Source organism: Schistocerca americana, chromosome X (assembly GCF_021461395.2).
Source record: "Schistocerca americana isolate TAMUIC-IGC-003095 chromosome X, iqSchAmer2.1, whole genome shotgun sequence".
NCBI classification, from domain to species: Eukaryota; Metazoa; Arthropoda; class Insecta; order Orthoptera; family Acrididae; genus Schistocerca; species Schistocerca americana.
Window position 1 is genome coordinate 788,142,675 of NC_060130.1, and position 14,488 is coordinate 788,157,162.

The 14,488-nt window shown below is 41.8% G+C and overlaps 1 protein-coding gene across 1 annotated transcript in view; it reads left to right on the forward strand.

Annotated features, from left to right (window-relative positions):
• LOC124556494 (probable nuclear hormone receptor HR3) overlaps nucleotides 1-13,719 on the forward strand; it is a 439,228-nt gene extending 425,509 nt beyond the window's left edge. Inside the window, exons 10-11 of the mRNA XM_047130451.1 lie at nucleotides 5,423-5,555; nucleotides 13,229-13,719. Of these exons, the coding sequence (XP_046986407.1) occupies nucleotides 5,423-5,528 (106 nt within the window). The 3' untranslated portion in view covers nucleotides 5,529-5,555; nucleotides 13,229-13,719. The remainder of the gene's footprint in view (nucleotides 1-5,422; nucleotides 5,556-13,228) is intronic.
• The last annotated feature ends 769 nt before the right edge of the window (nucleotides 13,720-14,488 follow it).

The window sequence follows — 14,488 nt, forward strand, 5'->3', positions numbered from 1 at the left end:
GTGATGGAGTGTCACTATGTTGGTTTGAGTACAGTGTTCTGGAGAGAACACACAAGTTGTTGACATGTGTAAAGGCTAAAGAGAGCAAGACACTCTTCTTCTTGGAGTTTTTGCACAGTCACATGTACATTCTGTATCTATTGTACCATCATCTTGCTTACATCCAAGCTATTATTTTTCATTTTCAGTAACAGAAGTCACTTATACAATTATCGAAAGGTGCCACAAAGTTATGCGTAGGCTATTCTAGGATACTCCATCCACTGGAATCTTAGTTTCATGGTGTGACTCCAGTCTGTGTGCCACATAAAACACAAGTAATGAGTATTAAATCAGTGAATCCATTGATTTTTCTCTTAAATATATTTCCAAGAACACATTGCAGTGCTAATTACATGTGGAAGTATAGCACACTAACATGTTTAATATTATGGTGAATTAGTGTGCATGAACTACAAAACTAGCATATAACAGTATATGAGATGAGATGACACTTTGTAACACAACTTCATTTGCCTTCCAATGTTGCCTAAAGGTTTCATGTAAAATTTCCACATAATCCATACCAGCAATTGTGGCAGAAAATTTTAATTTATGATATTCATTTAAAAAATGTGATAGGATATGTTCTGTTAAAATATGATTATGGCTGGGCCCTCCACATTTTTAGTTTGTGGAGTGTAAATTATGAGATCCTACTTCAGTAAATGAAAATTCAGACAAGGCATACCAAATATCTTAATGTGACTTACAAAATCATAATATCAACAGATGAAAATAAGTCTTACAGATGAAGAGTGGATAGCATATTTCTTATCCAGGCAGACCTCTGGTAATAAATATGGAACTGAATGACTCAAACGTGACAGTAACATTCACTTATTGGCATGTATAGGATGCTCTTGGCTGATGCTTGATTTTCCTCATGCCTCTGCTACAAGACCACAAGGTTTGCAAATATCTCTCAGGAAGAAGTGAATGCAGATAACAATTCTTAGTAGCAACATATCATGTCATTCTCTGGTGAATGAAAGAAATTGTAGTTTCTTTCTGAACAATCACTTTGTATAGTGTAGTTTTCATGAACTGTTACTTGATTTCATTGCTTTCATCAGTTCGGTATGCACTTATAATGTTCCAATATTTATGAGAGCATAATGAATCAGACATTTTTGTTCTATGCTATAATTTACATTTTCTCCTTAGTTTATAACGAGGATGATATTTTCGAACTGTAAATCTATCATTACTTGTTATCTGCTTAAACTGTGTTCCTCCAAATTATAATTTCATGAATTGTTGTTTTACAATGCATAGTATGAATGATAATGTGTATATGTGTCGTGTAACATGAATATATCAGAAATCTGTCAAGCTCGATAAACTTCCCTCTAGTTACAGCAATTTATTTGATGAGCTGTTTTTCCAGTAAATACATGAATAATGGCTGATTAATATATTACTCATGTAGAAAAGGATTTTTTTTTTTACCTAGCATAGAAGTGAACAATAATACTTTCATTTTATCAACGTAAATAAACTGTTCACTTTGTGGTTTTTGATCTGTAAATTAAAATGTATTAATGTAAATGTGGAATCCTAAGACAGATTGGAAACAAAATTCAGCCAGAGCAGAAAATACTGATGCTGCTCCATGAAAGCTGGACTGTTTCTCTTTTGTCTAGTGTTCTTCTTTGCTAGTACCTTATTTTAATATATTTACATTGCTTAACTGGTTCCTATGAAACAACGTTAGCCAGTTTAGGCTCTACATTACATCTTGAATTGGTCTAGTTCTTAAATTTTTAATGCTAACAGAAGAGCGTCATCAATTATCCAACTTCTCCATTTCTTAGAATGATATGACATATCACCTGGATATTTGCACACTTCTGTTTAAGTAGAGCAATTCGCCCTGTGTTTTCCGACTTTTGTTCAGTTTACACATCAGAAACCATCTTTAGCTGACGCCTGTGGAATGCATAGTAGGAATTCTGACATTTAGGAACAAATGGCATAGCAACAGTTAACATAGATTAATGTGTGTGGCAAGAGCAGAGACTGGCATGATAGCATAGGAATGGTCAAAGAAAATTCAGTGTTGATGTAGACACAGCGTTGAACATACCATCTACAAGTCAATTTATAATAAGCTTTAAAATGGGAGATGACAAAAGTTAACTAGTTTACAGTATGAAAGTACGTGCTGAAAGACAATTCTCAGACTGTCAAAATAATTCACCAGAAAGTTATTGACTAATATTTTGAGAAGAAATTCATGTGTATAAGGAAACATAAAATCCACTCTTTTGTTAGTAGTTTTTGGTATATTAAATCCAAAACTAGTATCATGAAATTTAAGAGACCAGTTTTCCAGCCTAATATTCACATTCAATAGGAAATGACACAAGTAAAAACTAAGAGGAGAAACAATCTCTTGGCCCATTTCCTTCTCCCCACCTCTGCCCATCTGTACGTTCATAACTGTCTCCTCTCTCTATCACCTCACTCCATCTCTGCCAATCTACTCCTCATTCCACTCTTTGCATGTCTCCTACTCCTCCTCCCCCTCTCTATCTATCTGTCTGTCTCCTCCCCCCTCCCTTTTTTCCCTGTCTCCTCCCCCCTCCCTTTTTTCCCTGTCTCCTCCCCCCTCCCTTTTTTCCCTGTCTCCTCCCCCCTCCCTTTTTTCCCTGTCTCCTCCCCCCTCCCTTTTTTCCCTGTCTCCTCCCCCCTCCCTTTTTTCCCTGTCTCCTCCCCCCTCCCTTTTTTCCCTGTCTCCTCCCCCCTCCCTTTTTTCCCTGTCTCCTCCCCCTCCCTTTTTTCCCTGTCTCCTCCCCCTCCCTTTTTTCCCTGTCTCCTCCCCCCTCCCTTTTTTCCCTGTCTCCTCCCCCCTCCCTCTTTTCCCTGTCTCCTCCCCCCTCCCTCTTTTCCCCGTCTCCTCCCCCCTCCCTCTTTTCCCTGTCTCCTCCCCCCTCCCTCTTTTCCCTGTCTCCTCCCCCCTCCCTCTTTTCCCTGTCTCCTCCCCCCTCCCTCTTTTCCCTGTCTCCTCCCCCCTCCCTCTTTTCCCTGTCTCCTCGCCCCTCCCTTTTTTCCCTGTCTCCTCGCCCCTCCCTTTTTTCCCTGTCTCCTCGCCCCTCCCTTTTTTCCCTGTCTCCTCGCCCCTCCCTTTTTTCCCTGTCTCCTCGCCCCTCCCTTTTTTCCCTGTCTCCTCGCCCCTCCCTTTTTTCCCTGTCTCCTCGCCCCTCCCTTTTTTCCCTGTCTCCTCGCCCCTCCCTTTTTTCCCTGTCTCCTCGCCCCTCCCTTTTTTCCCTGTCTCCTCGCCCCTCCCTTTTTTCCCTGTCTCCTCGCCCCTCCCTTTTTTCCCTGTCTCCTCGCCCCTCCCTTTTTTCCCTGTCTCCTCGCCCCTCCCTTTTTTCCCTGTCTCCTCGCCCCTCCCTTTTTTCCCTGTCTCCTCGCCCCTCCCTTTTTTCCCTGTCTCCTCGCCCCTCCCTTTTTTCCCTGTCTCCTCGCCCCTCCCTCTCTGCCTGTCTCCTCCCCCCTCCCTCTCTGCCTGTCTCCTCGCCCCTCCCTCTCTGCCTGTCTCCTCGCCCCTCCCTCTCTGCCTGTCTCCTTCCCCCCTCCCTCTCTGCCTGTCTCCTCCCCCCTCCCTCTCTGCCTGTCTCCTTCCCCCCTCCCTCTCTGCCTGTCTCCTTCCCCCCTCCCTCTCTGCCTGTCTCCTTCCCCCTCCCTCTCTGCCTGTCTCCTTCCCCCCTCCCTCTCTGCCTGTCTCCTTCCCCCTCCCTCTCTGCCTGTCTCCTCCCCCCTCCCTCTCTGCCTGTCTCCTCCCCCCTCCCTCTCTGCCTGTCTCCTCCCCCCTCCCTCTCTGCCTGTCTCCTCCCCCCTCCCTCTCTGCCTGTCTCCTCCCCCCTCCCTCTCTGCCTGTCTCCTCCCCCCTCCCTCTCTGCCTGTCTCCTCCCCCCTCCCTCTCTGCCTGTCTCCTCCCCCCTCCCTCTCTGCCTGTCTCCTCCCCCCTCCCTCTCTGCCTGTCTCCTCCCCCCTCCCTCTCTGCCTGTCTCCTCCCCCCTCCCTCTCTGCCTGTCTCCTCCCCCCTCCCTCTCTGCCTGTCTCCTCCCCCCTCCCTCTCTGCCTGTCTCCTCCCCCCTCCCTCTCTGCCTGTCTCCTCCCCCCTCCCTCTCTGCCTGTCTCCTCCCCCCTCCCTCTCTGCCTGTCTCCTCCCCCCTCCCTCTCTGCCTGTCTCCTCCCCCCTCCCTCTCTGCCTGTCTCCTCCCCCCTCCCTCTCTGCCTGTCTCCTCCCCCCTCCCTCTCTGCCTGTCTCCTCCCCCCTCCCCCCCCCCCTCTCTCTGCAACTCCTCCTTCACTCCATCTCCTCCTCCATCTCTCTCTGTCCATCTACTCTTCTTCATCTCTCTCTGTGTCCATCTCATCTTGTGCCAGTCTCCCTGTCCATATCCTCCTGGCCCCCCTTCCTGTACCACTTCCTTTCCCATACCTCCTCCTTTCCTGCCTTATTTTATTGATCTCCTCCTGCCCTCTCTCCCTATCCATCTTCTCCTGTCCCATCTCTCTGTTCATCCTCTCTTCTATCCATCTCAACCTTCCCCCAAGCCATGCCCGTCTCCATGTGGAGCCCCTGCACAACAGGTTGCTGAAGCAACTACTCCCACAAGATGGCGGTCGTGCCAGGTAGTCTACATGTTGGGGGATTGAAGACTGTTTTTCGTCTACATATGTATGCTGCTTCACAAAGCAGGTCAATAAAGAAAACCTATAGTACTACCATAACATTCTCGTGTGGTTCAGCCTACATACTGTATCTGCAAAACTGTTTCTGCTCCTGACATGTAGGCTGCTTGCAAAGTGGGTTGATAAGGCAGGTCAGTACTACTCCAAAGCAACACACTTGTCAAGCAGGACAGCTTATATGGCAGGGGCTGAAAAAACACATTTCCCATATCTCTGGTCCTATTTGAACTTGGCAGTCATAAACAATATAGTGCTGATACTCCTAAAGTTTGCTGTTTGTGTGGGAAATTTGGTAGAAATCAATCCAGGGGCATGGGAGGGGGTGGTGTTATGGCCAGCTTTTCCATGTAGTGTAGATGGCATTACTAATGATTCAATTTAAAATGTGTTCCAAAATACTGCCTGGCTTGCTAAATTTGTGCAATATGTTGTCAGAGACAAAACACTAAGTAGTAGTAATCTAAGTACACAGAAAAAGTCAAACAAGACCACTAAGCTTCCTCTCTTTGAACACCCCTTAATCACCAATACTGATAGTATAAATTTTTGAGACTATGAAGAATGTAATGTAAAAGTATAAATCTTAATTGACAGCAATGTTTGTTCCTTCTTATAAAACAGACTTTATAATTTAAGATTGAAAACTCTGATGCAGTATTTGGTTTTGCCTCTACAGGGAATTAAGCATGTTGCATATGGATGCACTCGCCAAATTCAAGAGATCTACACCACATCTTGAGTTTCCAGCTTTACATAAGGAACTCTTTTCTGTTGACAGCTGAGTTCACTGCAGCAGAAGCTCAGCTAAGGTAAGCTGATTAAACCATTACACATAAAATGTGATTGGTTTCTAAATACCACAGAAAGTGTATGCATATATTCTTAGGTATCTGAAGTGACATTTTTTAAATAAAATAATACTGGGTACTAGGGTCTGTAGCTAGAATTTGGAATACACTGATGAAAAGCTACTTAAAAAATAAAAATCCAATTTTTTCTGAAGAGAACCGCAAAAAATACAAAAGGAATGACTGGCTTCCTTCCCTTCTACATTAACTTTCCTTATTCACTACTCATACACTGAAGACACTCACTGATGACTCCTGAACTGATAAGATGCTGCTGTGCCCCTTGCCTCAATTCTGGACTTCACACTCAACAGCCCACCTGAAAAACTAAGCCAACGGCTATTACTGTTGTGCTTTATACACCTTGAGACATGACACCTTGTGAATGGTTCGCTGAGTGGACAGTGTGACGGATTGGTATCCTATGGACCAAGGTTTGATTCCTGGCTGGGTTGGTGATTTTCTCTGCTCAGGGACTGGGTGTTGTGCTGTCATCATCATTATTTCATCCCCATCTGGCATGCAGGTCACCCAGTGTGTGTCGAATGCAATAAGATCTGTACCAAGGCGACCAGACCTGCCCCACAAGGGGCCTCCCGTCCAATGATGCCAAACGCTCATTTCCATACCTTGTGAAAGCAGTAAACCATAACCATGTACTGAAATGAGACAAGGTACTGTAGTATTCCCATTCATTACTACCCACTACTCTTAGTACTCTAAGAAATCGTGAATAGTGTAGTATGCATTACTTGTGAAGAATGTTTTAGCTGCCTTTTTAAATAAATGTGTTTTAGAAATCTTTTTCACTTTTTTGGAAGTTTATTTCACAGTTTTATCCCCTGATGTACTGTTCTGAATTTTTTGTTTATTTTGCTAGGTAAATATAAATCTAAACCAGCTCTTTTTCCATTATATGAATAGAACTATTAGTTTAGTATTTATGGTAGTCATATTTTCCCTAATATGCACCACAAATTGGTATAGGCACTCTCTTGGTGCAGTGAGAGTGGCAAATTTTTAAGTAGATATTTACAATGAGCCTAACTACTACTTCTAGTTATTATTATTATGGCCATTTTCAGGAGTTTAAAAACCATGTTAATGTTTTGTGCCTTTGATCCCCAGAATAGAATCGCATATCTGAGAACTAAGTGCATGTAGGCATAAAATGTTACCTTAAGACGTGAGATGTTACAGCATAGTATGCTTAGGTGTTGACATTTTTTCTGCCAGTATCTTTGTATGTACACACCATGTTAGCTGACAATTTTCTCTCCTTCCCCACTGTTATTTCATTTAGGAGATGAAGTGTCTGTGTGTGTGGACAGGGGGGGGGGGGGGAGGGGGAGGGAACATTAAATAAGTAATGAGACACATTATTATGAAAAGGAAAGATGCTACTCACCATATAGCGGAGCTGCTGAGCCACAGATAGGCACAACAAAAAAAACTGTCACAAATAAAGCTTTAGGTCAGTAAGGCCTTCATCAAAAATAAATGACAGTGTTTGCATGAGTGTGTATGTGTGTGTCTGTCATCTGGTTTTGACAAAGGCCTTACTGGCTGAAAGATTTATTTGTGACAGTCTTTTTGTTGTGCCTCTCTGCAACCCAGCATCTCCACTATATGGTGAGTAGCAACTTTCCTTTTCATAATATTGTTTCATTCCATCCTGGATTTTCCATTGTTTGATTTAATGAGACACATTTTTCTTCTCAGCTAGTTTTAGATGGGAAATGCAGAATTTGTTGTGGGACGACATGGAATACTCCCACTTCAGCCTCTGTAGTTTCATGGTGATCCAATAGATGTCAGTGCTATATGTAGCCTTCAAAATAGCTTCTATAATAAAGGTGCATTCCAAGCAGAGAACTGACATTCAGTTTCTTATGACAGAGAACTGAAGCACTGCAGATATTTATAGGCACTCGCAGAATATCTACAGAGACCTGGCAGTGAACAAGAGCATGGTGAGTTACTTGGTGAGGTGCCTGTCATCACTGGAACAAGGTCATGCAAACCTATCCAATCTCTTGCAGGCCAGCAGGCCACACAAAGCTTGACTTCTGCTATGTTGGTATGTGTGGACACTCACATTTGAAGTGATTAATGGATCACAATCAAACACCTTGCTGCACAACTGGACAACTCTGTTTTTGCTGCTTAACACAAGGCCATAAAGAGCAACAAAGGACACTGTGTGTGTAATTGCTTGTGCACCATGAGGCTGATTGTGACAAGATGAAAATGGATTCGTCACTTCAACCACAAACAAAATGGAAATCCATGGAGTGATGCCACACCACCTCTCCTCCAAAGAAAAATTTAAAGCTGCACTCTCAGCTGCTAACATCATGGTGACCTGAAAGAGTTATTCTCTTTGATTTCCTCCCTCACAGTGCAACGATCAATTCAGAAGTGTGTTGTACTACCTTCAGGAACTGGAAGAAATGAAGAGGTCATGTTCACCATCACAAAAATGCATACAAACTTCTCCTTCTCCATGACAACCAAGGCTTCACAAAGTCTGTACACCCAAGAGGTGCTCACAAAACTTCACTGGGCTGTTCTTCCTCATCCACATGACAGCCTGGATCTCTCACTTCCAACTTCCATCTGTTTAGCCCAATGAAGGATGCACTCCATGGGAAGCAGTTTCTGGATAACGGGGATATTATTGATGAAGCAAGACATTAGCTCTGATGTCAACCAGCAATATAGTACCACATGAGCATATAGGCCCTCCCAGTAAGGTGGCATAAGGCTATTCCACTGACCAGACGTTATGTTGAAAAATAGTGTTTTGCAGTCAGAAGAATATGGAATAATGTGGTGTACTGGAATCCTGAATAATAGCAACCTTCTTTCACAAAAAGAGTTTTGCATTACTTAGTGAATGGCCCTCATATATGTAATGTCTATGGTTTTTTTTTTTTTTTTTTTTTTCCTGCATAGGCCCTGGGTTTCATTTAGTAGATACACAGTGTGTCATAAACAATGAAAAAATGACTTTGAAATAAATGTATGTATCAAGTTTCTTGTGACATCAGTTTCACACCAGCTGTATATAAATTGCATTTTTAATGTAAACTACTGCAAAATATATATGACCATGGAAGAATGGTCATTAACAAAATGTATCCATATTTTGACATGAACTTTACCAGAAGGACAAGAGATCAGACTAACTGGTACATGAGGCATGTACATGTGTTTAGCTTGTCACTGGAGTTTCATGAGTGCTTGTTTCATGTAAGCCCTTACCAGTGTATTCAGTTTGAGTGTTGGTGCAGCATCCTCATTACATAGTTATTTCCTGAACTTAAACAATGTATTTATCAGTTGCTTTGTAAGTTTTTGAAAGTCAAAGATTTTTATCTAAGCCATTAAGAAGTGAAAATTAAATTTTTTGAACGCATTATAAAGAAGCATTAGCCACAGAAAATTTGACTGAAATTATGTGGAAGAACATGTTGAAACTGCGTGGCACATTAAAACTGTGTGTTGGACTAAGACTCAAACTCGGGACCTTTGCCTTTCATGAGCAAGTGCTCTACTGACTAAGCTACCCAAACATGACTCACATCCTGCCCTCACAGCTTCACTTCTGCCACTACCTCATCTCCTATCTTCCAACACTTCACTGCAAAGGGAAAAATCCAGTTCAGAACCATCCCCCAGACTGTGGGTGGGCCATGTCTGCACAATACCCTTTCTATTAGGAGTGTTAGCTCTGCAAGTTTCACAGGAGAACTTCTGTGAAGTTTGGAAGGTAGGGGATGATGTATTGGTGGAAGTAAAGCTGTGAGGACAGGTTGTGAGTTGTGCTTGAGTAGCTCAGTTGGTAGATCGCTTGCTCAACAAAGGCAAAGGTCAAGCATTTGAGTCTTGGTCCAGCACACAGTTTTAATCTGTGAGGAAGTTTCATAACTGTATACAGCTATGCAGAGTAAAAAATTCATTCTTTAAAGAACATATTCCTTGAGATAACATTTTTAAGGCAATATCAGACAGAAACTGGCAGCCTTTTCACAGATCCACATTAAATGTTTCTGTGTACTTTCTCAAGCCAAAGCAAATTTTGTGATAAAAATCAGTATACAGAGAAAAGTCCTTTGCTTGAATTACACAACCATGCTTGTATGACAGGTACAATGTATAACAACTATTCATATCTCTTTTAAGACATCTTTTTATACAAAGCATTAATAATAGTCATCCGCCCTTCTGCACCTACTGACATGTATGATTTTTGTACACCTCTCTCTCTCTCTCTCTCTCTCTCTCTCTCTCTCTCTCTCTCTCTCTCTCTCTCTCTCTCTCTCTCTCTCTCTCTCCCCCCCTCACCCCCCCCCTCTCCCCCCCCTCTCTCTCTCTCTCTCTCTCTCTCTCTCCCCCTCACCCCCCTCTCTCTCTCTCTCTCTCCCTCCCCCTCACCCCCCCCTCTCTCTCTCCCCCTCCCCCTCACCCCCCCTCTCTCTCTCCCCCTCACCCCCCCCTCTCTCTCTCTCTCTCTCCCCCTCACCCCCCCCTCTCTCTCTCTCTCTCCCCCCTCACCCCCCCTCTCTCTCTCTCTCCCCCTCACCCCCCTCTCTCTCTCTCTCTCTCCCCCTCACCCCCCCCTCTCTCTCTCTCTCTCTCTCCCCCTCACCCCCCCCCCCCTCTCTCTCTCTCTCTCTCCCCCTCACCCCCCCCTCTCTCTCCCTACCCCATCTCTACTGCTATTGTACGAGTGAATCCTCATCTGTGTATGCTTGATATTAATGGTGATCTCTTTAATGTCAATGTCAGCTAACCTCATGTTGTTTTGTTCTAGGGCATATTCTATCTGTATATTACATGTATGATGAAAGATCGAAAATTTAATTCTCATAATGTTGTTTCTCAGTTCCCTTTGCTGTTTTCCTTCACTTCTTGATTTTTTTTAATGTCTATTTTCTGCCTTATAGCATGTCATTCATATTAAATAGCAGTAGTATATGCTGCCTACTCGTTCTTACTCTATAAGACTCTGACTCCACCTAAAGATTGTGAATTTTTGGAAGTACAAGATAATTACTGGTCATATCCATTAAATATGTGACACAGGACTGCCATTACATGCTAATAACTTTGGTTAAATATCCTTTTAGAAATTCTATGAATGCCCCCCCCCCTTGCCTGACACACACACACACACACACACACACACACACACACACACACAAACACACACACACACACACACACGGTGAGTCGGCCAGTGATCTCTTCAGTGCAGATGCACACCAGGTGTTTGAACTCGTACAGGACTCAGTGACATGCCATAAGTAAAGAGGATAATGGGCGAAGGGGTACTGCATTAATAGTGTGTGGAGAAGTTGAGAATGTGGATCTGACAGGAGTCGTACTAGGGTACTTAGTGCAGTTGTAATGACCACTTTGTCTGGATGGCTTAGTGGTCAGAGTATCTGCATAGTAACCAGGAGACCCAGTTAGTCCCAGTCCAGTACAAATTTTCAACTTTCCCCATCGATTTCAATCAGTGTCCACTCACAGGCAACGTATGTAATTCCTTTTCCTTAATTCATAACAGCTGCTGGATCAAAATAGTGTGTGTTACTTCTCCAGAAGAGCAGACACCACATGTATATATAATTAAGGTGAGACAGCCAATTATCTCTTCAGTGCAGATGCACACAAGGCTTCAGCTCTTATGGGAACTGGTGAAATGCTGCAAGTAATGGGCAAGGGACACTAAATTAGTAGTGTAGGGAGAAGCTGAGAATTTGAGCCTGACGGGAGCTGTGCGCGGGTAGTCCATGCATTTTCAAGGACCACTGTCTCTGGAGGGCTATAAATATTGAAAAAGTAATCAATTTTATGTTACTGGTATTGTGTAACTTATGTTGAAGACCAATCTGGAAGAGAATGTTGGTAAGAATGCATTAGCAAAATAAAGAGTGCACCCATCCACAAACTCGACAACATATCAGTGTGCTTCCATGTCAGACAGTGGGAAGGTCAATGGTCTCTGTAAAATGTGTTCCATGTATGACTATGTAGGTCTCAGCTGTGGAACTTAGAACCTTAGAACAAAGAAACATGTACATTTGTCTACTAGCTAAAGTTGGTATTATATGAAATTAGGATAGTATAATGTGGCAATTTTAGATGTGGGATGTTTCAAATTATGGTTGCATAAGATACTGGGAGTACCAATCAATTGCACAGTAGCTGTTACCAAATGCTTTGAGCACTCTGCTTTGTTTTGTTTTGTGCATACCACTTTCTTTTCTCACTATGAAATGAGCAAAGAGACTAATCATGGTAAGTTACAGGATTTGTGTGTTGGTTCAAATGGCTCTGAGCACTATGGGACTTAACTTCTGAGGCCATCAGTCCCCTAGAACTTAGAACTACTTAAACCTAACTAATCTAAGGACATCACACAAATCCATGCCCGAGGCAGGATTTGAACCTACGACCGTAGCGGTCGCGCGGTTCCAGACTGTAGTGCCTAGAACCGCACGGCCACTCTGGCCGGTGATTTGAGTATGTCACTCACAACACCAGAAGGGATCAGCCATCCATAAGTCAGTTCTGCTTTCACAGGAACGTGGGTGTAGGGTGTCTGACCTGCAAGATGGAAGTGGGATTTGTTCCCCCTGCATGACTTCTTGCCCATCAGATGAGTGAAGTTATCATTTATTTACACTCATTGCTACCTGCTACACTATTGTACCTGCGAGTTATTTTAGGTTCTACTTCCACTCTGTGTACCTTGTCAGTTTTACCTGTAGCATTGTCAAGCATGACCCACAAAAATGTTCTTCAATATGCTAATCAGGGTTTAGTTACTACAGATTTCGAATAAGTTTTGTGCAGATTTTGTATTACTGAACTGCGTGGGTGCTAATTTTACCAAAAATAGGTGCTTCATTTTCAGGTCCATAGGCAGAATCAAACAATGAAAAATCTGGGATGGAATAACAGTATGAATTATGATGGATTGCTGCTCAGTGCCTCCTCTATCTGACGAGTAGCAGACAGGCACATTTAAAAATAGATAGTAGGATATTTTTTAGCTACCAGGCAAAGTCCTTCATCAGATCGCACACGCATGCACACGCACATGCACACACGTTGTTGTTGTTGCTGTTGTTGCTGTTGCTGCTGCTGCTGCTGCTGCTGCTATTTCTTACTTTACAATACAATCTATAGTGCTCCTTTTTTGTGGGACAACCAAGTATTTTTACTAATGCATATAAGTATCTTTTTGTGCTATAAGTTCATATCACTTTTATATTAGGCCAGACAGAGATGAAAATAAGATTTGGAGCTTGTGTGTGTGCCATCACTTGGTGCCTGTAGTACACAAATCCCCAGTATGTCTGATGATTCCATGGTTGACAACCTAAGAGTGGTCTGACTAGTAGTATTAGTTCAAACCCAAAGCAAACAAGAAATATATATTTTAATCATTTAGAGGAAGAGTAGAAATAAAAAGGAAAATAATGATAACTTTTTTATTTATGTAGTTGTACTTACTTCACTACTTCCCTCTACATCCACATATCTTTCAACAAAAGAAAGCTACTAATTATAAAAAATTTGTTTAATAATGGTAGTTGTTAATACTTTATTTTCAGGTAACCTTCCAGACCCTTTTTCATCACCTGCAGCTGTCAGCAGCTATGGAGAAGCAGTCTTTCCACTCCCGTTATTGTCACGGGGACCCTCTTGTTATTTACAATGAGTTCAACTGATGAATAAAAGACATCATTTTCTGTGGGGAGTATGTTACTGCAGTGATTCTTTTGCAACAAAGGAGACTTTCTGAGTGTTCAAAAATAGGTGAATGGCATTGAAATGTCACATTTATTTTTAAAATTATGGCTCAAGGGTGAGTGTTTTGTGTTATTTGCTGTGTTGGTCCAGACATGCTTAATGAGCAATGATGTGGAATATAAGGATAAAGCAATGTTAGAGTTTTGCTTAAAACAGACTTTTAATATGTGGAATTGCAATGCTGAAAGGATTTCTTTACACAGAACTTGAGACATTTAGGTCCACTCCTTTTTTTCAATTTCTGTGTTTATTTTCACATAGCATGTATGCCAAAATGCTTTGCAGTGGTTATGTACAGTGACTAGTTGATGATCAAGATGTGTTTGGTTTTTTTATATCTTTCTAGAAAACAGGAAGTTTGTGTACCACTCACAAAGACATAAAAAAAATCAAAATTTTTGAATTTTTTATTGGACTTACAATGTAGTACATGAACTGTAGCTATGTCTCTTTTATTTTAAAGAAATTTATTCTTAGCTTTTAATATCTGAATTTGTATTGTTGCAGCATACTAAAAGTGTGGAAATATTAAAATACTGATATTAATATAATGTGGTAATATGTATATACATATATCTATATATATCTCTCTCTCTATAGCAGCATATGTAAAAAGATTCTGTAATTTGGGTATTATGTTACATACAAGGACAGAAACACAACAGGTAATGATGAGCATTAACACTGATACAAAGTTAGATAAAGATGAGGGGAAAATGCATATGCTATGGTTAAGGGAAAATATTGCCTTATTAATAATTACAATATACTTAAATAAAGATAGTTTGTACTGTTCATTAGTGTTATGCACAGATTTTGTAAAAAAAAATGAGATTTCATTTACTTGTACAATTGCTGTGGCAAGAACTGGTACAGTTATTCTATTCCTACTAACTCCTTATTGATTTTTGGCACACAAAATGTTTGTACTCATATTTATCAGATTTCATATACCCATGAGAGAATGTTAAAGGTAGAGTATATTCTGTTATGGAAGAGAGTCATTTTAATTTCTGTAAGAAAGTAAGAGCTTCAAATGCATATTTGACTGGGATGTTCAA